The sequence below is a fragment of the Erithacus rubecula genome (genome assembly GCF_903797595.1).
Source record: "Erithacus rubecula genome assembly, chromosome: 15".
In the NCBI taxonomy this organism is placed as follows: Eukaryota; Metazoa; Chordata; class Aves; order Passeriformes; family Muscicapidae; genus Erithacus; species Erithacus rubecula.
This window is the reverse complement of record NC_136667.1, coordinates 3,745,023-3,771,647: the sequence shown is the minus strand read 5'-3', so window position 1 is coordinate 3,771,647 and position 26,625 is coordinate 3,745,023. Positions and strand designations below refer to the sequence as shown.

The 26,625-nt window shown below is 38.4% G+C and overlaps 1 protein-coding gene across 1 annotated transcript in view; it reads right to left on the bottom strand.

Moving 5' to 3' along the window:
- Nucleotides 1–26,625, bottom strand: part of CHM (CHM Rab escort protein) — a 49,344-nt gene that overhangs the window by 14,423 nt on the left and 8,296 nt on the right. The window contains exons 2-9 of the mRNA XM_079319203.1: nucleotides 26,203–26,269; nucleotides 20,528–20,600; nucleotides 19,286–19,410; nucleotides 15,235–15,649; nucleotides 14,072–14,188; nucleotides 13,326–13,446; nucleotides 10,879–11,104; nucleotides 1,535–1,612 (exon numbers count right to left, since the gene is read on the bottom strand). Coding sequence (XP_079175329.1) covers nucleotides 1,535–1,612; nucleotides 10,879–11,104; nucleotides 13,326–13,446; nucleotides 14,072–14,188; nucleotides 15,235–15,649; nucleotides 19,286–19,410; nucleotides 20,528–20,600; nucleotides 26,203–26,269 — 1,222 coding nt within the window. The remainder of the gene's footprint in view (nucleotides 1–1,534; nucleotides 1,613–10,878; nucleotides 11,105–13,325; nucleotides 13,447–14,071; nucleotides 14,189–15,234; nucleotides 15,650–19,285; nucleotides 19,411–20,527; nucleotides 20,601–26,202; nucleotides 26,270–26,625) is intronic.

Sequence of the window (26,625 nt, the reverse complement as noted above, 5' to 3'; positions counted from 1 at the left end):
AGATAACAGCAAGAACAAAACAGAAGATAAAGGAAATGGGTATCCTGGATGTGTTGTGCTTCTTCATATTCACTATCAGATAATGGCATTATTAAAAGCTCAATGGTTTTGGAATAATGAAAGTCTGGTAAAACCTTTAGAACTATTTCAATAATTCTGCTCCACAAAAATCTCATTCTAAAATGGTACAAGTGAACCCCAAAAGCAGTCTAAAAAAAGACTCTTGACAGCTATGTTGAACCCAGTGGAACTCAAAACATGAAGGCAGATTAATGGGAAAGCAGCACTCCAGCTAACCTCATAAAGAAAACACTGATTGCAAAGGTCTTCAGGATGTGCAAAAGAAGCTGCAAACTGGGGCAATCAGTACCATTGACCAGTTAAGATCTGCACAGAGTGGGGTTTGGAAGTTGCTACCAGCTATAAGCTTTGTCCCCTTGCAAGAGCAATTTATGTATTTAAACATTACTGGAATTTAAAACTTCAGCTCAAATAACAGTTCAAATATCAGTGTTAAAATAAATGTCAGTTTCTGAAAGGGGCTTAATTTGCATACAAATAATGAATTTGGAACAACACACCTGATGAAACACATTTACTTCTCAAAGTCTACAATTCCAGAATCTTCAGGAACTGGTAGAAAGGTAAAATCTGGAGTTTATCCCATTTCAGGAAAAACAGCTACTACCTGACCATGCTGTGACAAATGCAGCTGCAAGGACTGTGTTCAAGGAATTGCAGAGCAATGGGGAAGTAAACACACCACCCCCTCATTTAACTACTCATTCTCCTAATAAATTGGAACTGTATCATTTCTAATGTCCTAAATTGTCTGCATAACATGTTGAACTTTTCAATTATAGAAACTAAGTTTCAAACAGAGTCTTTAAAGCAGTCAAAGTTAGACTGACAAAATGTGTGTAACAGAAATATGACAATTTACAGAGGTGTGAAAAATGCCACTATGGAAAAAACTCTCTGTTGATTTTTCTTAGCTCAACTTTAAACCTGCCTTCAGACCTGATATTGTTGTAAAAGAATTTATTCTGGAATAAGAGGGCAGCATAGTTTATAACAACAATCTACCTAAAAACTCATTAAAGTCTTTTCTCTTGGAGTGACATGCATTATCAGCAAAGATTAATCTGATGAGTCTTTAGGTGAGCTCCATTTTTAAAAATGCAATAACAGAGGGCTTTGTTGTCATCTGATGAAAATCAATTAGAGTAGGTAAGGCCACAAGGAAAACTAACATCACTCATCACCAGCCCCCCGGCAGCTGAAATGATTTGTCTTCCAAGCTTGGGTGATCAGGAGCTGTAGTAATATCACAGGGAAATTAATTTAGTTTCTATATTCTAGACCCACTTTCCTTGTTCTGGAGGACCTATACACAAATTACTTTTAATCAAGGTTGATGTGTTATTAATACCAAGGAGGATTTGGGAAGAATCTTTTTTTTTTTTTTAATTGACTCCAGACATTTTTCACCTGTGTTTTCTGTACAAACAGAAGGTTCCTGTGTCAGCCTTACCTTGCTGAGGCTCTGTCCAGCACCAGGCAGCGCACGGCGTGCCGGAGGCAGTAGATCCCCCCAAACACAGCACACAGCCTGCAACAGGGCAACAAAGGTTACTGCAGTCAGCCTGAGTGGCCAGCAAAGCACTGAGCTGTTGGTAACACTGATTTACAGCATGGCAGGGTTGGAGCCAGGCTGGGAGAGCTGGGGGTGCTCACCTGCAGGAGAGAAGGCTCCAGGCAGAGCTCAGAGCTCCTGCCAGGGCCTAAAGGGGATCCAGGAGAGCTGCACAGGGACTGGGGACAAGGGATGGAGGGACTGGGGACAAGGGGAACAGCCTTAAACCAAAGGAGGGTGGGTTTAGATTGGATATATGGAAGACATCCCTCCCTGTGAGGGAGGTGAGGCCCTGGCACGGGGTACCCAGAGAAGCTGTGGCTGCCCCTGGATCCCTGGAAGTGTCCAAGGCTGGACAGGGCTTGGAGCAACTTGGGTAGTGGAAGGTGTCTCTGCCCATGGCAGGGGTGGCACTGGATTAGCTTTAAGGTCTCTTCTAACCCAAACCAGTCTCTGATTCTGTGATTTTGAAATGAAAGCATTTTGATCTCTCTTCACAGATGATGAATTTGAAAACTTTCACTTTGCAAACCTCAGAAAATGGCATTATTTTGTCCTTCTAATGTCAGAAAAGCCAGTTCAAAGACAGTCAGTCCCACAGTCCCTTCTGACCTGCAGGGCTGCTGCAGCCCAGCCAGGGACACAGTGTCCCCAGGCCCCTCTCTGCACCCCCAGGGCAGCAGCCCAGGGAGCTGTCTGCACCACCAAGTAACCAGAGTTCCCTAAAAACACCCCTGCTCCTCACAGCAAACCAGAGATACATCCCAAAATTCCCAGCCCTGGCTGTTTGGAGATTGTTGAAGATGACACAAAGGTTAAACATCCACTGAAGAATTCTTAGAGAACCTAGAGCCATGGGTTTATCATCTCTAATGCTGTCTGCAATCCACAGCTCCCTGCCTGACACAGCACTATCAGGATCTTTCAAGAGGAGTTTTTTTCATATCTTGCATATAAAAATAGCACTATTCACTTAACTACAACTGGATTCCTTAGTTAAAAACATTAATTACAATTTTGCTTTGACTTCAACCACAGCCAGGTGTTTTTGATATATACACTTTATTTTTCTAGTGTGCTTTGAAAGAACTTTGCTGCTTGATTGCACAGAAATGTGAATTATTTCTTTCCAAGAGTAACCTGCTATCCAGGGGAGGAGGGCATGACCTGTTTTCATAGGCCAGCAGAAAATTTCTCTTTTTAAATGAAAATTAAAAGGAATTTTGATTGAGTTGCTAAACAATCCCAAACAGTCAAAACAGCTATTAAAACAGCCCAGCATGAAAAACAACAGTTAGGAAGAACTTGCCAAAATTATTTAAATACAGAAACTGAAATATTAAACTAAGTGGCACCCCAATAATTTATGACAAAATGAAATCATTGTGCTGGCATTACTTTCATACAATGGGCTATTCAAGATGATTTGACTGCATTTGAAGTACAAGGCAACTCTTTGATACCATTAACCCTAAATGACAGACATTTAAACTGATATTACTCTAATTAACTGGCGACTGCCTCCACCAATAATTCAAGTTTTGCTGAAAGATAGCAACAACACTGTACTCAGCTTCAACTTTGCCCTGGTGACATCAAATCATATTACAGCTAAATTAACAGTTGTGAAAATTTTTGGCCTGGTAGCCCTCCATCATCCCCAGCCTTTAAATGCCATTTCAGTCCCCATTGAGGCAGAAATCAGCAGTTGCAATTTTTAATACAGCTCTGAAACAATAGGACATATTAAAAGCTGCATTTTTTGACAGCATATTCACAGTGATTTATGAGTTTGTATATAATTTGATTATTCTATTAATTTTACTGATTACTGATTCAGCTAATACAGTGAAGGTCACTTACAAAATAAATCTTCATTACATTTCACAGAAAGTAACTGCCTCCAACTAGTTGTTTTCTTTAATTAAACACTAATGTAACAAGAGAGAAAATAGGCTTCAGGGTTGCTGCATCTGTTGATACAAGAGGAGTTTACCGCTTTGATGTAATGCTCTGTGATATTAATTGAACAAAAATAGAATGTCTCTCCATTTGACATCTCGATTTCCACCACTGAAATACCACAAACACACTCAAATTACAGTCTCAGCCTTAGTTCACTCTGAAAGAATTTTAAAATTGTATCAAATAATTTTACAGCAAAACCTATTTTTTATTTCTAGCATGTAATTTGTCTCCTGCTTTCTAAAATGCGTGTTGTGATTAATTTAAAAAATTACTATTTTTTAACTGTGCATTTTTTCTATAGTAAAAACTACTTGTTTCTCTCCTTAAAGCTGAATACTGCATGTACAGCACTGCAAGCTTTGGAGAAAGATCAAAGAAAAACAAGGCAAGTGCTGAAATAATGAATTGTCCTCTTTCAATTTATTTTTACACACAGAGCAAGCTGTGATCTGGTTCTTATGTTAAATTCTGTTTCCTGAAAGGCCCCTAGAAATCAGCCTTTCCTCCAACGTTGCTGTGTTCTAAAAACATTAACAAGTAGAGTCCAGACAAATCAAATCAAATAGCTACAGCTACAAAAATTGATGGCTAATCTTCCCAACACAGGATTCCCATACCAAAGTCAAAACTCAGTGTGTGCATCCACCTGGATAACCCCAAAAATCCCAATCCCCCACAAAAAAAGGCACAAAAAAAGAGAAAAAAAAGCACCAGTCATATGTCATGTTTTAGGAAGTTTCATATTTCACAGCTCTTCTAGGGATTTAAGAACCAAATTTAACTTTAAGAAATTGCTCCTTTTTATTATATGGAATTTAGACTGCATATACAGAAATATAGGAAATTATATGGAATTTAGACTGCATATATAGAAATATACATTTACATCCTGTGAAACATTCTAGCAGTGAACACAGTATCTGCCAGTAAAACTGACAAGATAAAAACTGGTGTGCTTGGTTTTGGTTAGAGCACAAAGCTCTATCTACTTATCACTGACCCTAAATAAACCCTCTGTGCACTTCTCTCCATAATTACAAAACAGAGGTAATTTAAGTCTATTTCATCAGAGTCTGGCAAGGATTGGTATTCCCTGCTGATAAATTCAGAATGACCACACTGCACTGAGGTGTAGCTATTTCAGGAGTATGAACATTTGAGTTCCTCATGTGATGGACAGGTTTTGGGGTTTGGGAAGTCACTGCTGCCTTTTACAGGCCCAAGATTCCAATTCCATTTCCCAAATTCAAATGTTAAAAGGTGATGCAATAAATATCTTAGTCCATCATATATTTCTGTGTTCTATACTTCAGCCTTGCTTTGTGCCAGTGTAGATTTCTTAGGGTGTTTCTAAACATGAGGAAATTCTGTTGACAAAAATAAAACCATGTTTAATCTACCTTTTCATTTCAACTGGAAGTAATTTAAACAACTGCAGTACCAGCAGCTTACTGCTGATAAAAGTGCCATGGTACTGATGGCTCTTGTCACAATATAAAAGTGCTGTTTCTTAAGATTAACCACATTATCAACCTATTTTTGTCAAGGATATTGCAATTAACCCTACTGCTTAGTGAATCAAGGTTAAGAAGCCCTCTCTGGGATTCTAAACTCAAGAAACAGATGATTTGTAAGAAGGTTAGGTGAGAAACCAGCAGGCAACGTGGTTAAGTGGCCTAGAAATTACAGTTACAACATTGTGGCAACTGTAAGAAATTGTCACAGAGTTGGAGAGGGAAAAGAAGAAAAAGGAAATAAAAGAGTCGAGTTGTTTCTGTGTTGCTGTGAGGGCAGGGAAGTGCAGAGGCACTCCCAAGGCTCCTCTGGGGGAGGTGGAAGGATGGGACCTGGCTCTAAACCCCCTGGACCTCACAGGAGAAGCAGCTGCTCCTCACCCAAGGTCATTCAGCTGCAATTACACAATAGCTCTGCCCTCCCAGAAAAGCTGGGGAGAGCAGGACTGCAGGGCAAGGCACAAACCCAGGCACTAGAAACAGTCACTAAACATCAGCTCATCTATAAAACCCATTTATGTGTTCTCTGCCTCCAGAAAAGACACAAAAATTCCAGTTCTCTTAACCCTCAACAAAATTCAAGGGCTATTTTACTATTTTACCATTTTACCACTTCTTCATCTTTAAGAAACTACCAATCTCTGTCTTCTGGTTTAATGAAAAAGGACTCTGCTAAATGCAGTTTGCCTCTTCTCAGATTTGCTCCAATAAAACAACTATGTCATTTCCACAGGTCTCCTGATAATGCTGCAAATATTCAGGTCTGAATCAGAATTCTCAGGAAGACCTTGCAAGGCACAATCTGCACATCCTCACACAACCAGGGAGGAATCTCCTTGGGACTGGTAAAAGATAATACCAAACAATATATTAAGAAACATTTCTCTTCTATTATCACTATTATCCTAATTATTAAACCCTGAAAAAGCATCTCACAATAGTGTTTTTATTTTGTGCTTTTAGGTTCCAAATATGTTTTTTAAATGAACCAAGATGATCAAGAACAGGACAATGTAAGTCTCACCCCTTAATACAATTTCTTGACTGAAAACTTTTCCATGCCTAGTTAGGGATGGGAAATCAATACACTTTGACAACATCCACATGATTCAGAGCATCCCATGTGATAGATTGTAATGGCTGAAGGCTTTCATGGGGTAGAAACTCCTGCAGAACACAATTTCTAGTCAGAAACAACAAGGAGCAGAACAGTTTGCAAGTAACTTTTTAAACAAAGACTTGACAAACACTCACTGAGAAGATAAAATCTAAAATAGGAAGGTATTCTGCAAGTTTCGTCTACTTAATGCATTTCACAACAAAGGTTATTTCCAAATTAAAAGTCTTTTCCTGTCAAATTCTGAGAAATATTGTGGGCAAGGACACAAAAGCATTCCATAGCTGTATTAACGACAAGGATCACTGATCTGTGAATAACCTGAAAAAAATGAAGATTATTGAGTTACTTTACCAATCTATCCATCCATCACTAGTGAACAGGTCTCAGAATGATGGATTATCTCACTTCCCTCATGTTTATCCCAAGAAAGACTTTCTCCTTAGAGGGAAAAACAAACAACTGATCCTACAAACAATCCTGCTAACTCTGCTTGACCATTTTTGTCTTTAAAGGCCAAACTACATTTGAAGTTTCATTATTTCCCTGAAATGCAAGTGAAAGCAATTCAGAGGAAAGCAGCACTGCAGCTACTGGTATTATTCAGTATTTTAGTACAACCCAAGGAATAGTGCTAAGTTGTCAGTAATTCCAATTACATTTTCTGATCCAAAGAAATGGAATAATTGTAAGTGATAAGAGATAAATAAATATGAAAATTAGGTGTTTTGAAATGGAGGACTGAACTCTTATCTCACTATATTTTATAAATCACCTGTGATTGTTTCACATGTGCTGAGACTCAAATCTGTCACACCTGACTGTCACCAGGAATCAGCATGGTTTGAATTTCTCATTAATTTCTCATTAATATGGTGAATCATAGAGTTCACACAGAGGAAAGTTCTGCACCTTGCTAACATGCAGAGACATGATACTCCTGTATAGATTTAGGTGAAACACATGGTGTACCCAATTTTTAATCAATTAATGCAGTCAGGTTTCCTGAAGTCCAGTCTTGAATTCAGACCACTAAAACCTTCCTAGATCATAACAGGGATAATTGGGAATTTTAAAGGACCTGAGACTACCCCAGAAGCTCTGAGATGTGTAGCAGATAACAGTGCACATGTAAAGGTAAAACTGATTATTCATTTTTAAAGATATACAGGAACCTCAGAATCAATCAGACTATCCATCTTATCTCAACCTGGCCTCTTAATCTTCCTGTAAATATGGGCACTGAAAGAGATGGAACTGTCTTAATCAGATTTTTCCTCCATCACTGAATTACTGCTGTCACTATCACAGAGACAAAAATTACTATTTCAGACAGAATCTGTAGGAACTACTACAAAGGGTGACACTGCCCACTGAATATACAATGGGAAAGTTCAGTCTTTTTACAGGAAATGCACATCATTAACCACTACCTACAGAAGTCAGGGAATCACCAACTCCTCTGGAAAAGCAGCCAAGGATATTCCAGCACCTACTGCCACCCTGACATTTTTTGGGTAACTCTTAAAGACACAAGAGACACAATGTGTCACCTGTAGAACCTTGGTGAGATGACACAGTGGACAGTCACCAATTCCCTCTAAAAGCACACATGGAAAAAAACTACTGCTGCTCAGAAAGTTAATTGCATTATGTTCATATTTGCATGAATGCAGAGGAAAGGATCTGAAACCAAACTGAAGGGAAACTCTGCATGCTCTGCCCCAAATTCAGAGTGTTCACAAAGCAAACACAATACCAGATGTGAAGGTTTGTTTGGGTTTTCCTCAAGAATGAGATATTGCTATATCCACTTTCACTTAACCTCAGACTATTGCTACATCAACAGAGGAAGAGCCAGAACAGTTTTGTACCAAGAAGGAAGCAAAGGAAGCTGTTCAGGGCCAGGAAAGTTTTGCTGCCTGTCAGCTCAGGAGAGCAGGAGGCTTCCAATGACCTTCCTTGTTCCACGACTCCAATTTATGGAGACAGAAACCTCACATCTGTACCTCACCATATTGGGATGTACATTACAGTGATATAAAAGTTTAATTTTCTCTCCTAAACCATCCCTGCTTAAACCAATAAAGAAAGAAGAGAGCTTCTGCTCACTCGAGTGTCGTCAGCACTTCTAAAAGGTTGTGGTGTTTATGCAGGATTCATTTGGGATGCAAGGATGTGACTTACAAATGTCTTTGACTCATTCCCATCAATATGCATGTGTGCCATTTATAACAGTAGCCTTGATGAGAACACACAGTGTAACTGGCTGCAAGAAACGCTTAAGAGGTTTACATTACAGCAGAATATAGAACAGTGGTTAGAAATCACAGGCCAGGTGACACCTTCCTCTGATAAGCTGGTGATAAAAGCTGTAGGCTGTGATCTATAGGCTCTGCTGTTGGCTCTTTACTCCACAGCCCCAGAGGGATTCTTGGCTCACTTTGAGCAAGACACAATCCTCAGGGCAGAAAACCTCTAAAAATTATTCTCAAAAAATAGTATGGTTGCCTCCTAAATTGTTCACTTAAAAACAAAAGACAATTTTTTCTTAAATTTTTAGAATGTTTGTAATATGAACATTTTAAAAGTATAATTACTTTTTGGGTTGACAGATTAATTTGCTTCAAAATACCCTCTTTGTTGTAGAACTTACACATTTTAGCAAAAAAAAACCCCTAAAATGCAGCAACATTTAAGTGATCTTAAATAGAAAGTTCAGGCATTCTGAAGAACTCCTGTCATCACAGAATGATTTCCTGGTAAGAATATTTATAATACTTCTAGACACCTCTACTGCTAACTCTTTAAATATATATTGCTGTTACAGATCAGAAAACTTAATGTGCTGGTTATTAAATAAAAAAAAAAATTAAGCCAAAAGGATTTTGAGAATGCAAGAAAAATTACATGGATAAGAATCTACAGAGAAAAAAAAGCAAGCAAAATTTTAATTTTAATAATTGAATTTACTTTTTTCCCCAAGTATTTGAAGCCAAGGAAGGCTGAACTGCCAAAACTGTACTGCTTCAATGACTCTGATAATACTGTCATTTATTAATCTGCTGGTCACATACAGATACCTGGCCTCACATGAAGTCCTACAAAGACACAAAGACACCCATGATATCCAGAAACACTAATTCTGTTGCATGACTGTAGTTACCTAACCCCAATTCTTGTTCAGAAATTGTTTGTCCAATCACCTAATTACATAGGTCTGCACTTCTTTAAATCACCATATAAATACAAACAAAAGATTGTAGCAAACAACATTTCTATTGAATGGAGCACAATTATTGCAGAATGTTTCTATCAACATATAACTGCATCCATCCTATAGACAGCCAAGGAGGCTCAAGCTGCTAAGGCCATTCTTCTGGCAGGAATTTAAGTACTGCTCTGGAGAAGAGAAACAGAATCTATCAGAGAGACAAACAGGAATACCCAACAACGTGCTGTAAACCACAATTTCATAGTAGCACACACGTAAAAAGCAGAACTTGTCCAGCACCAAACAAAGCAGGTAAGACCCTGCACTGCTATTTAAAGCACTGATGTACAAATATATCACTCAGACAAAATGGCCTCACCAGGCAAAGCTGCTTTTTTTAACCAGAGCTCATGTTTACTTCAGACCTACAGGTTAGCACATTAAACCCACATTGAGCAGATGGAAAGGCTGCTTGCCAGCAAAAGCAAAGATGAAAAAAGCCCCTCAGCCTTTTAAAAGGCAGTTGAACTGTTGGAAACAACTGAAATGAAAACCACCCACCCTCTGCACAGGGATCCTTGATGGTCCCAACAGCACCAGCACCAGCTCTGTGCCACAGCCACAGCCAGGGGCACCTCAGGAGCCAGGCAAGGTCTGCACTGTCACTGCCACAGCTCAGGGGGCTCAAGGATATCTTGGCTGATCCTGGAACCAACTGGGCTTTTCTGTTTTATGTGCTTTCTAAGGCTCTTGGAGTGGAGAGCACAGAGCTGCTGTTTGGGATGTGAGAATGAAGCAGGGGCTGAGTGGAACAGGGCTGCACAGGATCTCCTCTGCTGTTCAGTTCATAGCAACTGGAACCTTGTAGTCCAGGGAGGGCTACAAAATGATGCCAAGAGCATAATACATGATTTCACATCAAATGCCCTGCTTGTATAAAAGTCTGATGTAGAAAGGTTTGTTTTAGATCTAATTGTAAACTGGACAGATGGCACCATTCTCCTCTTTCAGAACAATTCAGTTCATTATTAAATATCTACCTGTGAATGGCAGATGCATTCTCACCATTAATTAGTAACACAAATTGACAACAGAGATCCTCCTGCAGCTTCAGGGAAGACTCACAAATTTTTTCAAGCTATCCAAATGCACAGTCACCCTTTTGCACAGGTATCACCTGAGTCTCCTCTGTCAGATTTTAAAAAAGGGCAGCTACATATGGGTTAAATTATGGCTTTCTCATTTCCATGGCTTTCTCATTTCCTAGCACTTATTAACTCACTCACAGGCAGCCACCACAGCCAGCAGCTACTACAAGTTGCATTTACAATACAATGAAAAATGTTGCAAAGTATTATACTAGTGAAGGATACCTCTAACATCACCAGGGTTTCCTTTCTGGAATGCATGTCTGGTAAGTGATGCTTACCTGCAGAAGCACTGGGGGATCTCTCCCTGCCCATAGAGAGGGAACAAGAACGGGGTGTTGCCATAGCGGCCAAGGCACTGCAGGAATTTTTTTGTTGCCTGAAGACCTTGCAGAGTGCTGCTCTCAGTCTCTGACACCATTGCAATGGAGTGAAGGATGAAGTGCTGCAAGCTGGGGGTCAGCTTCCGTGTCTGCAGGAACTGAGCAAAGGTGCTGCTCTCATAATCTGGGGGAAAAGCACACGAGGCACTGAGCACATGTGACACCTGCTCTGTCTCCTGTGCTTCAGCTCAAACAAGTGCTTGTGGATTTCAGCAAACTAAAGTGAGTTTATCAACAAACACCTTGCTGAAAATGGATCATCCAAGTGAATGGAAGTTAGAAAAACAATTCCCAGAAACTGAGTTTTCTCAGAAGACAGAAATATCACTCCATTAAAATATTTCAAAATATCACAAACCCACTTTATGGGTCTCCAGTGGCATCACCTATTCATTCTGTTGGACTTATCTAACTCCATTTTCCAATCCTGAGAGAAAAGTGAGAAACTGGACAAAAATCCACTGAAGTGCCTTGGGATGCTGTTTCCTGTAAATTACCCCAAATGACACCCACTCCAGAACAGGACTGCTGCATCCACACTGCCAATGCTAGACTGGATATTTATGTTCAGAGCCTCACACAGTGCCACAATCCAGAGATGAGAAGCTGCAATATTTATTTCAATTTGATGACTTGCTGGCAACAAACAAATGTGGATGAGACAGAGAACAGAAAGGGATCAAGGACTCCATCTTCCCTTTAAAATAATATTATTGCTGGCACATTTTGAAATTCAAAGAAACACAAGTCTTCTGGGAGATGTTTAAAGCACGTTGGCAATGATACATCTCTGAAAAACTTTAGTTATCTTCATAATTGAAACATTTTTCTCCAGGAAAAGATTATATTTAAGCAATAACATACTTCCATACTATTCAGAAATCTGCTCTTATTTCAGTCCTGGAGAAATTCCTAACTAATTCAGAAACACTTCCATCAATCCAGAGACCAATATTACCAAGCTATATATCCTGTTAGAGATTCAACCACTGCTTTATTACAAATGTATCTTACTGCTCTTTGTACAGCCATGCAGAAAGTCATAAAATGACAGGGCTTTTTTTTTTATTTTATCATTCTAAGAAAAATCTCAAGTCTTCTTCATTTCAAACTTCTTATATAATTCTATATTTTACAGAAAAAAAGCTTTTAAAAAATTCTTCACTCTCATGAACTCTTCCTATTAAAAGTCTGCCTTCCCACGAATGCAATGATCTCATCAAGAGCAATTTTAAATTTCTGAAGTTATTACATTAGCCTAATCTGACTCAAAATATTCTCAATTACTTCTCAGGCTATTTTAAAATGTAGGAACAAAATCTGTTTAACTGTCTCTGGAAGTAAAATAAATCTAATGTTATTTAGGAACATGAATCAATGAATTCATTTCAAATTAATGTGGCATCTCCTTCTTTTACTTAATAAATTTTCTAAATACCACCAATATCCTCACTCTGAGCACCTCCATTTCTTCCAGCAGCAGCAAACTGAGATCACCTGTAATCAATAAACCACTTCAGCCTAATGAGTTTTTCCCCCTTCAGGATTTTCTGGAGTTCATTACAGACTCTCCTTTTCTTAATCTTACCAGATCTTGATACTGACTGTTTTTCTCTCGCATATGTTAAAAATTTTCTCTGATGTTTGTACTTCTCTTTCCTCACTATTTCTTTTTGACAGATTTCTTTTCTTTGCCTTAGTTTACTTTTAGACTCCAAGAGCTGAGGCCATCACTTCATTCTTTGTACCCTGAGGAGCACAAACCCAAAGCACCTTCCTCCTGTTAAGCTGATTTTCCTCTTTGACCTGATGCTCGTTATTCTTCACACATTATAGCTCAAATCTATTCTGATTTCCTCTCATCTAAACAAGTCAACAGTTGATAAAAGCACTTTGAACCTGCCCTCTACAACTAAAGAGCATTAAATTACATTTAGTTTCATAGCTAAAAAATTCCATTTTCTCCATTTCTGATTTTGTGGTAACGCATTGTAAAGATTTATGCAGTACCCAAAAAACCAGATAGAAAATTCAGATACATCACATTATTTTAAAAAATAGCTGGGGGAAGGGAGGAAACACTTAAAAATGATAAAAAGCATTTTGCAACCTTGCTGTAATATATAATTTTGCTGTTAAAGAAAAATGTAAATAATAAATGATGTGGGAACTAGAAGAGCAAGTGCTTAAGTAGAAGAATTTAACACTGAAGTGAAAAGGTCACAAAAAGGTGAAAGCATACTTTAAAAATGAATCTGTAAAAATAAACCACGTGAAAACACAGGAGAGCTCTCAGCATTGTGCCTCCCTGGGAAGGGAGTGTGCCTTGTTCAGTGAGACACTACCTTGGTATTCCTCAGGGTGCTGTTCATAGTCCAAACAAAATGTCAGAAATTTCATGAGCATTCTCTTCTCCACCATGGTGAGCTGTCTGCTGTTGAAGACATCTGCTCTAGAACAAGGCACCTGCAAAATATTTTTTAATAATTTCAGATACTTTCTACATTATGAATGTAAAAGCATCATGCAACAACAGTCTGAAATACTTCAAATTGCTGTTTTCAATTACAGTTATTTTCTTACATATTTCTTTCCCCTATTTTCTGTTGAAACTAAAGCTACCAATTTTCCACAATAAGAATATTCAAAAATATTTTTCAGCCTCTTCCTTCTTTTTATTTCCCTTCAATTTCACTTGCATCTCTGACTAGAGTTTGCATTAAATGTGCCAATATCTCCTGTTGCCGTTATCACACTGATTTCTCTTGTCTGTCACACAAACACAAATCAAGTCTATATTAGAAACTTAAAAAATAAAATCTGTGAATCTTCAAGAATTAACTGAAGAATGGCCTAAACACTTAGTCTGAGGTAAAGATTTATGTCAATATACTGGACTGCACAACTTTATTTTAGTTTGCTTTGATTATTTTAATATTTTTATATAACACATACAAACGCCTTTTCTTCCAGAAATTAAATTAGAATCCTAACTAAGCTCCTTGTCACAAAATTCTCAAAAAAGCAATTTCAAGCTTGCTGCCTTTCAGGAGATGAGCTGAAACACAAGCAGCAGCTCGTGTTCTGGTACCTGTTCTACCTTCCCCTGGCGGAAGGCGAGGACGCGCGTGGCGTTCTTGAACTCGGCGTATCTGCTGACGTTGGACTTGATCAGCAGGTCAATTAACAGCCCCCGGGAGTAAAGCAGCTGCACAGGAGGAGAGAGGGAGGGGGCTGAAGAGTGAAGCACCCAACAAAATCCTCACCAGCTGCTTCCTAAGTCATCTAAAGAGTCACTTTTTCCAGGTAAATTCCGTACCTCTCAAGCTAAGGGGTTTAGTCATATGTAATTTAATCATCTTTCTATAAGATATAAGTATATGATGAAATATAGAAGGGCCAGAAATGTAACTATGAACTGAAAATTTTTGTCTGTATTGAAAAGTGGTACTGAGGAACAGACTTTGTAAGATCATACAGGAATTTTCTGGGTAAAGATTTCCTGGCACACCAGAGAGGACACTACAAGGGAGCTGCCTGGGAAACCCCATGACAAACTCCTGGCCACTCTTGTATCTGCATTTCTGGGATTTTCTGAAATTAACACCATGTCCCATAGTGGGACAGCCAGAGTATTAAAAGGATACTAAATAGCATCATCTGCTTAACTGCCACCCACTGACTGCAGTGCAAGATGTCATTGCAAGCATGCTTGGAAGTGGGATCCATATTTGGAACACAAAGTTTGCAATAATGCATTCTGCAGTGTTTTCACAAAGAACTGAATGAATTGTTGAAGACAGTTTCTTTTTCAGTTTCCAGGAGTTTGAAAATTTTTTTTAGGCATGATATGAAAAATGAAGCATTCAACTTTGAAAAGACTTCCCAGTGCTGCAAAATTCTTTATCTTTTTAAAAATATAAAAAATCTGCACGCAGATTGCTCTTTCTTGTTTAAAAATATAATTTTTTAATGGTATTATTTAAAAGGAAAGAATTTGCTAAGTGCTATATTTCACAAAATTTACTTTCCTGGAGGTATTTCTGAGCTGTGTTTTTTGATCTCTTTGGTTATAAAACACTTAAGGACACGTGTTAAATAGCTCATGTTTGTTTTAGGGGTAACAATTCTTACTTCTCAAGAGTGGCTATTTTGCCTCAAAGGTGCTGTCTCAATATGAAGGGTTTTAAAACAAATGTCAGCATTTTAAGCAAAGTAAATGTACTTAAACAGAAAGAGTCATTCAGTTCCTACCTTAGAAACTAAATCAATATTAAACCTTCTGCCTTCTCTAACAATTTGGGAATAGGTGATTTCCCTTGGCTCTTGGGCAGTGCTTTGGGAGGGCGCAGTTTCCGTCTGTGCCGGTTCTGGAGCGGCTCCACTGCCAGGGGCTGTTCCTGCCCCGTCCCCTGGAGCTGCCCCTGGCTCAGAGCCCGGGGCCTGCTCTGCCTCTGGGCTCTGGGGCTCCTCTCCAGGGCTCTCTGCTGCTGCATTCTCTTTCTCTGACCCCTCTGCTGCTGGACTCTGCTCTGATCCCAGAGAAATCCCCTCTGCTGTTGGATTCTCCTTCTGCGATGCTGGAGAAACCCCCTGGGCACCAGGGGCTCCAAACACAGGCAGCTTTGGCAGTGCACCAGCTTCTTCAACACCTTCAGCTGAATCCTGACTGATTAAAAACACAGAGGGGAAAAAGAGAGGGGAAAAGTCTTTTTGAAGAGTCTTAAAAACTTGTTTGAAGTTTTGATTCGGTGCCAGAACAGAAACCTCAAGCATTTCTAGGAAAATCATTAGAATTTCTTTATCCTGGCCAAATCAGGTGTTCCACCCACTAAAAACTCTGGTTCTTTGGCTGCAAAGCTATAATTCAAGAGGACTTTTTATTGAGGAGAAAAACATTCCAACAAAATTTTTACTTTACATACACTCAGAAGGATCTCAAAATGAAAATCAGGGCCCTCATGGTGAAACAATACACAACTACATAAACAACAGAAATGGAGATTTTTGAAATAAAAACAGTCACTTGACTAGATGTTCCCTATGGATGAAAAACCATGAAACTGAAATGCAAATTTGCATTAAGGTCATTAAGCTGAGATACTGTTCTGAAGAAAACAGCCAAGCTTTACACAAGTGAGCTCCTCTGCAGCCATGATCCCAGCAGGGCCATTGAGAACCAGACCCCTTCAACCCAAACCTTAAGCAAAACTTTCAAATTCCTTTTTCAATTGTGCCCTTGCATTCTAATTAGCTGTTCAGGCAGCAATGCTGTCATGCAGGTGCTCCAAATCATACACAGGGGATGAAGGCAGCCAGTCACAGAGGACATTCCCACATAACATTTACTCTGTACAGTTCATTTCCTTTCCACAACATTTCTTTAAAATTCCCCTTTATAAGCAGCCCTCCACTTTTAATCTCATCTACTTGCTTCATGTTGAACTTCAGTGACACCTCCTTTAGAAAGCAGGACTTTTGAACTTGGTTTAGTTTACACTACCAGCTGAGATGAATCAAATCAGTGTCATTGCAAGTGAAAGGAGTTCAGCAGTAATTCCAAGCTATCTTTTTATCTTTATACCACAAGCCATTAAAGCACTGAATAAACAATTTAATCTTGACTGAAAACTAATGAACTATGATTTTAAAGGTGACCTGCAAACACAGAGTATGAACAGGATGGTTAAAATCCCCAGAACAGCAAGGAATTACTCAGCATTGATACCAAAATGCTCCCTCACACACCTGCAGGTTACAAATGGAAGCAGGGACAGGATTTCTGTTCAAAAAGGAACAAAAACCTGGGATCCTTTAAAAACTGCTCCTCATTTATGAACTCATGGAGCTCATATGAACTCATGAAACACTTGGGCACAGTCACCAGGAAGCACTTAACTGATGACTGGGGTAAAATATTGCCCTGGGAAATACAGGAACTGCTACAAGGAAGCACTAATGAGAGAAGGCTGTTTCTGTACATTAATTATGTCTTTTTGCTTCAGATTGCCAGCATTAAGTAACTATAAAATATCAAAGAAAGATAAGTACTCTGTCAAATGTTTGGGTTTTTTTTTTAAGTAATCTCTGCTACAAATAAAAATGAAAGTCAATTAAATGTTGGGGCTCTATTTGGATTTTGGGGGTTTTCTTAGGATTTTGGAATGCGGTGTTTGTGAAAACTGCAAAAGTTCTTCAGTAATTCAGTAAGTAAGAATGAAGCTTTTATTTAACTCATCCTAAACCTTTATAACACAAAATTTCAGAATAAGGTTTTCTACCTTCTCCCAATCTCAATGAGCAGTTCATCTTATTTTAAACATACCTGACTATTACTTTTTAAAATCAAAATAAATTTGAATTCATAATACACTGCATTTTTCTATATCACTCTGAAAAGCAGTGTAACAGAAATATTTACATATTTTAAATCTCTATTCACTTCCCATTAAATAATAGGTAAATCTCCATGATTTGCAGCTCCACACTTTTTATAATGAGAGCCTAAAAACTGTATATAATCTAAATTCATGACATCCTTCCTATAGGACCAAATATCCCTGAATAATGTAAGAACTGTCTATAAAAATGACTCAAATTGAACTTCTGTACAGACAATTCTTCTCCTAATTCAGAAAAAAATAATACATCTGCAGACAAATTGTTGTGTAAATTTAGAATATTATCTTCCACCATTCATCAATTAATGGTACTAACAAAGGAATATCTTAAAATGAATGTGTCTTATTAATGCCTTGTAACAGCAACCCCTTCAGATAGGTCAAATGAAAAATTGCCAACCAGCTGGTTAATTTATTCAGCACAGGTGTTCACTATTTATTTTTCAGCCATTTGCCTTTTTTCAATCCAGCTTGTTGTAGACACAGTATTCTTTCCCTTTGATGGATGCACTTTGTTCTAAGGCCATTCATTTCAGATTTGCACTGTGTATATTATACTGCTACCCAGCTGTTTATTCTTTCAAAATAAATGTTTAATGGTTACTTCATAGGAGTTACAAAAGTTAAGCAAAAACAACAGAATCTAGGCAGAACATGTAAATTGTCAGAAACACAGTAATTGACTCTCTCAGAAAGTTTGAAGTTCTTTTGGAGAACTTTTCCTTTGCCAGGTTTATTAATCTTATCCTTGTCCCTTGGGGGGATTGGGGTTTTTTTTTGGTGATGACCAAGACAGACAGCACTGTACTGAGCTAAGTTGAATGTTTAAAAGCATAATCTTACCTAAGTATAATCTCACTTCTAAGTGTGAAATCTCAGGGCTGGGGGTCCAGCTATCAGTCAAAAATCATACACAAAGTGAGAAGACTATGAAACCTTTCCATCTGATTTAATCCTGCCTCTGAACAACATTTATTAGGACAACAGGATGACAATTACAAGATCCAAGTGCTATTGCTTTAAAATAAGCATTACATTTTATCTGCAACCCAGTCAAGCACTGTTATTCACTGTTAGTGAACCTTGGATGGGTCCCAGCCTGTGACCTTCAGATTGTATTTATGTAATTCACACCTTTTTTTCCCCTACTTATGGTGTTTACAGAAAGAAATCTGTGTTTCTCTAGAATATGTGGCAGCATTTCACTTAGCTACTTGTGGTATTTTCTAAGGGATTCAAGGTTAAACTTACAGAGTTATCTCAAAAAATTTCCTCTCAGGAATTCTGGAGAGTGTTCAGTTCAGTGCAAAATCCAGAAGATTAATAAATACACAGTTCATTTAGTTAAATTTATATTCAGTGGATTTAACTTCAGTGAGTTAAGTTCATTGCATATAAGAAGCACAAAGGGCAAATACACTTTATCATCTTAGCACAAGGAAGTATTTCATAGTTACAGTCCTGCTGTCCATTTGTGTTCCTGTTCTTTTATATGTGGTTCATTTTACAGGTATTCAGGGGTTTAATTTTTGACTATGAGAATAGCAGCTTTTAGGCAAATTAAGAATGGAAAAATTTAATTGATGGCAGTGCACAGCTGCCTACTACTACTAACATCTAAACACAACACTGCTGTTTTCTACTCAGAAGTAAATCACAAACTCACAAAGTTGGCCAACAAATCACACTGCACCCAGAGAGGTCATTTTGGAAGGATCAGATTGTTTCAGTGAAGTGATTTCAACAAAGCACAAGGACATGAGGAACATTTCAGAGGCCAGGGTTACCTTTTGAGACAATGTGCAATATGGCAGCATGGTGAGACCCTTCAAACCAAAAGCACAATATGATCATTTACCCTTGGGCATACAAAATCATTCATGAATTTCTACATTTCTACTTACTTGCCAAAACAGAAATCTTCTACATTTTGAATAGTTTTATCCTTGCTGCTAAGAGGAATTGCTTCTTCATCCTCAAGGATCAGTTTTCTCCAGTCTTCACATTCATCACTGATATCTGTCTTTTGCTTAAAAGAACAAGTATAAAATTACATTTTGTTCTGTGCAAGCTGTTCTTGAACTATAAATCTCTGTAGATACAAATAATATGTACAATCTAATAAAATAAGAAAAAAACCAAACTCTTAACTATCCTATTTTTTTTTCTATTTATATTTTGTGAGTTAAACCAGTAAGAGCTGGCTACTTTGCCCTACAGCATTGGCTCCAGTAATCTGAAATACAGTGTTAAAGGAAATACAGGCTTTAGTAGAGAGTTGAATGTAACTTGGAATACAATCTCCTAAAAGACAGGTCTGCCACAGCCAGGGTAGTTTCAGACTCTGTTACAAAACTCTTTGAATGGAGACTTTATGGACAAACCTGGTGATCTGGGGGGGTTGTATTAATCTGTGCATGCAGGAATCTCTCAATCATACAACAGAACTCATAGGATATGAAGCTGTGACACTGAGAAAATGCCCTGATTATGCCAGGAGGCAGCACAGTGTAAAGAACAGGCTGAGAGAGAGACTGAGCTGAGAAACTTCCATCTTCTACAGCCCAACAGGCTCCAAGCATTTCTGTAAATAACTGAGCACCATGTGCTAGCCCAGCCCAAGTGCTCAATCTCCTGAATAAATATCCTGTCTGGAAGATTTCTATGAATCATGAATCAGATTAACTTTGGTCATTGAAAAATACACTATCAGCATTTATCTTTTTGTCCTGGTTACAGGACATTTCAATGGAAGGATCCAGCACCCACTTTTCTCCCTCTAAAGAAGAATCAGCTGAATACAAATCAGAGAACATTGCAGAGTGGAAAATAATCAAAGAGGAAATGGAAAGGACCAGATTATCACAAAGGAACTGAAACAAAGGTGTAGTTGCTTCTCTTTAAGCTCAAGAACCCAGAAGTGTGGCTGAGCACCAGGCTGGTCTCAATCAGATGGACAAGGCAGCACATCAGAGTCTCAGGCCAGATGGGTGAGGCTCAGCCAGTAAAACTGGGAACCTCTTTGATCTGTCAAATTACCAAAGAGCAAAAGCAGAGAGGTAATTTGTCTTGTAATAAATCATGCAAACAACAGAGATTCAATGTTAAGGAGGTCTAAAAGAAGCAATTTGGGATTTTTTTTTTACCTGATTTTCTTTAATCCAGGATAATAATCCTGAAAAACTAAAGCTGGCCCAGTTTCCACCATAGTAATTTCTCCTGTAAAGAAAAAAACAAAAGGAAAACTTCTTGTACAGGTAAAACAGCTTTCCCAGATTTAAAGAAAAAACAACCAAGTCTGATATATTCAAAACATTTTACATGGCAAGATATTTTCAGATGCAGAATATATAAAAACCAGTATTTTGCAACTCTTAATGAAAGGCAAAATTTCTATTTTCCTCCTTGTATGAATGTCTGACTAAACACACTATAGTCCAAAATCAGATTATTTGGAGGGTAAATGGATAAAGCTGAGAACAACACATGGGATGGTGTGAAGAAAAGGAAAATAGAGATAATACTGCTTTTTGGCCAAGACTGGCTCTCTTATCCATTATGTCAAATACAGGGAAGTGCAGTTTATTGTTTATCTATTGCTTACATAACATATTATACCTATTACAGAGTGTGAAGATGCTCTGGCAAAACACTTATTGAACTGCATGTACTGCAGGTGGAGCCAAAGGAACTGATTTGTACAAAGTGATCATCCCTCCATGAGCACTTCCCAGTTTTTATTTACCACCTTCTTGCTTGAAAAAAGATTACTTACTGCTTTTAAATCACAGAAAATTAATAGTTCTGCTGTTAATCAAAGAAAGTCTTTGCTCCCTCTTTTTAAAATTTCTCTACCAATATTTCTCTGGATTAATTGGCTTTTGTTGTCATGCACAGCACATCTTAAATACTTAACAACTCTGAGAAGAAAAATAACAGAGCAATTACATTTTAAAAAGTCACCAGTTCTTGCAAAATAAAAGCTATTTCAGGATTTAACTCTGTGTGTTACTGAATACAGTAACAGGCTGTAAGTGCCAGTACAGGCAATGTGTCCTGGCACTTCAGAAGCCTCAAACATTCCAAAAATACCCTCCTGAACAGATAGCTAATGATTTGCATACACTTAAAAAAAAAAGTAGGGAGCAAGATAGGGTTTGCATTTTAAAGAATAATGTGAAGGCTGTTAAATCACTCTTATCATAACCTCCTCCACTTTTCAATTGTAGAGATCAGGGTGATAACAGTGAAAAGCTAAATTCAGGTTAGATTCTCCTGACTAGATTTACAATGGGATGCTTTTGACAGGGCTTTATCTGCACTGCCAAAGACTTCATTAGGAGTGTCAGCCCTGCTCCAGCACCAGGGGCTGCTGCTCTGGACCATGGTGCTTACTTAGCATATGAAGGACAGATGTCTGCTGAGCACTGCCTAATTGCTCCTGACTACAAACTGACCTAAAAAAGTCTTTCAGCTCCTGCAAGGCAAGAGTGAAGAACATAAATAGGACATCTTTTGCAAATACAACAAAATTCAGCATTCATTGAATAAAGGTGAAATCACCAATGGATTGTGGTGCTCCAGGCCCTGAACTGGGGGGACTGAGCAGCACAGCTCCATCTGCAGATGGTTTCCAAATTCCAAACCTCTGTAACAGGAGTTCATCCTTTATTCCTGTGACTGACATGGTGAGCTCCAGAACTACTGTTTTTTGGAATCACCCAGAACATAAAGAAATGAAGATTACATCTATGAAATGCCCAATTCTGTGAGCTGTAAAAGACACTGACAGTGGCATGTGATGATAACCTCCAGCATTGTTCAAGCTGTTAATGGTGCAGATTAATTTTTTCATGTTTCTTCAAATTCTACAGAATAAGAAGTTCAATATCCATGTATTATCTGGCATTTCTGGGATTTCCAAAAACCCTGGCCATGAAGACTTATTTTTAAGGAAAGATGCTGCTCTGGTTGCAAGTTTCTTGAATATGGAATACAATATATAGCAGTTGGAGCAAGCAATGCCATGATCACAGAAATGCCAGAAAACACATTGCTAAGATTAGAAGTGGCTTTCTTGAATCTACACCAATATTAAGTCATGCATATTTACACTATTTAAAGTTGGAACTTTCAGTAAGAGAAATTAACATTATTGTCACAGAAAGTTACAAAAGTTTATTTGTGAACTGTCTGACACCTTTCATATGAACATTCCTCTGTTCATTAGCTTGGTTTTCCTGTGAAATTGTTTTACCCAGTGTTGAGGAAACCCAGTGTGTCCAGCAGCACTGCATGACTGCAGTGGGGCTCCATCCATTCTGAGGAGCTGGCACAGCCCTTCCCTCTCCAAAGGACAATGAAGCACAGCTGTCCCTCCTGTCCTCTGGTGTCTGAGCACCCTTCCCAAGCTGTGTAATGCCACCTCAAATATTCATCTGCTCCTCAAGTAGCAACTTCCAGATTTTTTTTTTTTTTAATCCTGGAATTTTAATTAGTTTCCCTGCACTACATGATGAATCAGGATTGCTTCATTTTCTCATCTGAAAACACCAGAGAAGGAAGACAGAGCAGACATGATTACTGACATAATGAGCAAAGTTTATAGCAAGTCTTGAAGAGGAATTCTGAGAAGAGCTGACTAATGGTTTTACAATTAGGATTCCTTTGTAACCAAATATTTTTGCTGTAATTGCCCTGAAGATGAACTGGGGAATTCCTTTAAGTAATGGTCAAGATCAAAGCCCAATTAAAGCTAAAATATTGTCTCAAAATCTCAAAGCCTCTTCTCTTGCTATATTAGCAAACTATGAAGATGGATATTCTCTCCCTTTTTTAGGGTTATAATCCAATTTTCCCTAACTAAGAACAGGAAGCATTTTGAAGGTGTAACAGCAGAGGTGGAAAATACTTTTTCTACCAAGACAGATCACAGATGTTTTCATTCCCTACCATACATAACTTCTTAAACTGTATTTGCTCAAGACTCCTCCTGTTACCTGGATTTCACCTGAATTACAACACTGCTCCTTTTCCTCCACATTTTTCATATCTCCAATCTGCAGTTCAGAGCTAACAGCTGAAAAAAGTTTTGCAAACTTTTGGATATGTAGCTGAAGTACAATTTTACCTCTGTCAAAACCTTGTCTCTTCTCCAGTGTTGGCTTTTCACTTTCTCCTTCAGTTACCAAGACCATTTTTTAAATAATTGTCAAAATCCAATCTAGAACACTGAAATCACAAATTGTTTCTGACTGATTAACAATCTGTATCTGCACCAAGGAAATATCTAAAGTGCCCTTCTGCAGACAAAACTGCAATGTGAGAAACTGGACACTTCAGAAAGCAGATTCACAATTAAAATGTAAGACCAGCAAAAGCATTTGCTGGGCAGTGCTGGTTTGGGAACCCATGGTGACACTCAAAGCTGAAGCTGCTGATGCCTCACAATTTCCCCCAAGAGCTGCCTGGATGTGTCTGTCCAGCATCTGATCTCCCAGAAAGAAGTCCTGACCCATCAGAGCAGCTGTCTTTTGCACAGGAAGTTACTGCCACATCGATTTTAAGGATCTGAACACAAAATGATTCATGTTTCAACCCCAGAAAGTTTCCTGTGCTACCTATTAGGACACAGGCAAATGGATGGAAGATCCCCACTGTGCCCCAGGGATGGTGTTTAGGAGCTGCCTGGATTTCAAGAGCAGAGTTTTAGCCAAAAAAGCTCCTGAGAGCCTTCAGCCCAACAAAAGGGTGGGTGATGGTGGCAGTCACTTGTGCTACATCCCATTAAATCCTGGGATATGAACATGACTGAAGGGAATCACCATGGCCCAGCTGAGACCATGTTTTATTCTCTAATAGCTTTGCTGTGAGATTGTATCCTAAAACGGAATAAACAGAAAAAGGACTTTCTCAAAAAAGCTCAAAAGATACCAGAATTAATAATTTTTTGGCCTAGATTTCCTTATTGAAATTAAAGAAATTGACCAGCTTAAAGAAGCACCTGTTTTGCTCTCTGACTGCTGTACTCCCAGAGCTCCCTCACTTCACAGCAGTTAAAGATCCAAAAGAAGGCTGTATGAAACAGGGTCTATTACAACATGTATTTTACAAGTTCTGGCAAAAAAGAGGGAGACAAATTGTCTAGCAGGAAGTGGAACAAGCCAGAAAAGCAGGGATTTTGGGCTGGGGAGTTACAGGAGCAAGGCTCAGCACTTTTGGATGCTCAAATAAAAGAATTCTGGACACTAGGAACACTCAAGTGTTCTACAGGCAAAGTATAGTCAAAAAATAAGAAAGGTAACAGGTGTCAAGAAACAAGACATGCCCAGTTTGGTCTACTTCTCACAGAAGAGAAGGTAAAGTTCTGCATCTTGACCCTCCTTTCCCTCTGAATTAAATTCTACATGGACACATAAGCCAATAAGGAAGTATGTAGACAATTAAACTGCAGCCTACAAATGCTGTATTCCAGATGCTGAATATCAAATATAAAATGTAGCTAAACATGCCTCACCCCAAACTGTTCCATCCTCAGTAACCAAACTTGTGCAGAACTACAGATACAGAATTAAAAGAGGCAAATAAATAAAGGAGCAAAAGCAGAAACTTGAGCAAGTGGTTTGGACAAAATCCTTTGCATGTGCACAATTAGTACAGGAAGCATACTCACTTCAAGCAATCCACTTTTAGTCTTGATCTACCTTCCTCCAGCAGCTTCAAATTTAAACTAAGTGCCAATCTCCACATTTTAAATTGCAAATTACTTTTCTAAATCATTTAACAAATATCCTTGAAATTCCACATGTCAACAGCTCATTAATATCTACAGTAAATGTAGCTCTCTGAGAAGAACCACAGATTTTACATTTATTGAGACAGATAGCTGGCACAGAGAAATAGAGCTCCTTCAATTACTAGTTGGCAGAAGCTAACTTCAGTTTAAAATCAGTCTACAGCAATTTATGGCAACACTGCAGTGAAATGACTATTTTGAATAAGATTAGCTACTGGTGATGGCAATGCTTGGACAGTGTTTATAAATCAAACTCAGAACTCAGTATTTTATAATAGGCCATTTCAAAACTATCTCCCATAATCACCTATGCAGTAAATTATGATAAATGCAAACAGGGCTGGAGATTAAAAGTAATGAAAGAAGGTGCACAAGGTAATGAGAGCAAGTAAACTATAAACAAAGACTTTATGCATATATGTCTGTAATACCTGGTGCCTGACTTAACCTGGGCCTTTGCAGGGAACAACAGATTAATCAACCTAACACAGTTATTTCAGTAACCCCAAATCCCATTTCTTTATACACTGAGAAAAATTTTAATTCATAATTCTGACCATTAGTGAAGGGAACAACTTACATAGTTAAAAGGTGATATTCATCACAGCTAAAAACAGAAATCAAAGTTCCAGTGGCCAGTACTATTACAGACTTTGACAGCCAATGAAAACAAAAAACTGAAATAACACATATCATTCTCACCAAAGAGAATGGGATAATTACTCAGGAATGAGAATCTCAGGAATGAGAATCAAGGGCACTAAACCTGTAGCCATTCCTGTAGCAAAGAAGGAGCCATCACAGCATCCTTCAGCAGAGCAGTGATGTTCCAAATGCCTGAGCTAGCTTCCAAAAACTGCCTGCTCTATTGATGGAAATTACACCCCCAAAATAAGGCAGAGACAGAAACATAACATTACTTGGTGCCAGATGAAGAGAGGAGTCCTGCAGCCCACACTGACAGAGACACAGAAACCCCTGCAGTCAGTTTAGCTCCCAAAAAAGGGAATTACTGCAGTCACTTACGAATCCACATGAAGAACTCTCTGGCCACTCCTGGCACAGGCTGCTGCAATAATGGACTCAGGCAAACCTGAAATGACACGTCCAGTTTTTAGAACTTAGCATGCCATGATATATTAGAAATTGCAATAATGATAGCACTTGGTCAGAAGCAGGCAACTCAAAGAAGTTTCACAATGTAAGTCACTGACATTTTTAACAGTCTCATGCTACTAAAATAATGAACACTATTTTGTGCTCTTTAACATTTTGCTGACCCTCTTAAATGCAACTTTGATTTTATTTTTTTAATAACTTCATAGCACATACACTTGCAAACACCACTGAGTTAAAGCTTGACACCAGCATCTTTCCTCCATAGCCTGCTATCATCATGAGATTGAATTGCCAGCCCAATGATACCAAAGCTTAGTGGGGTGCTCTGTA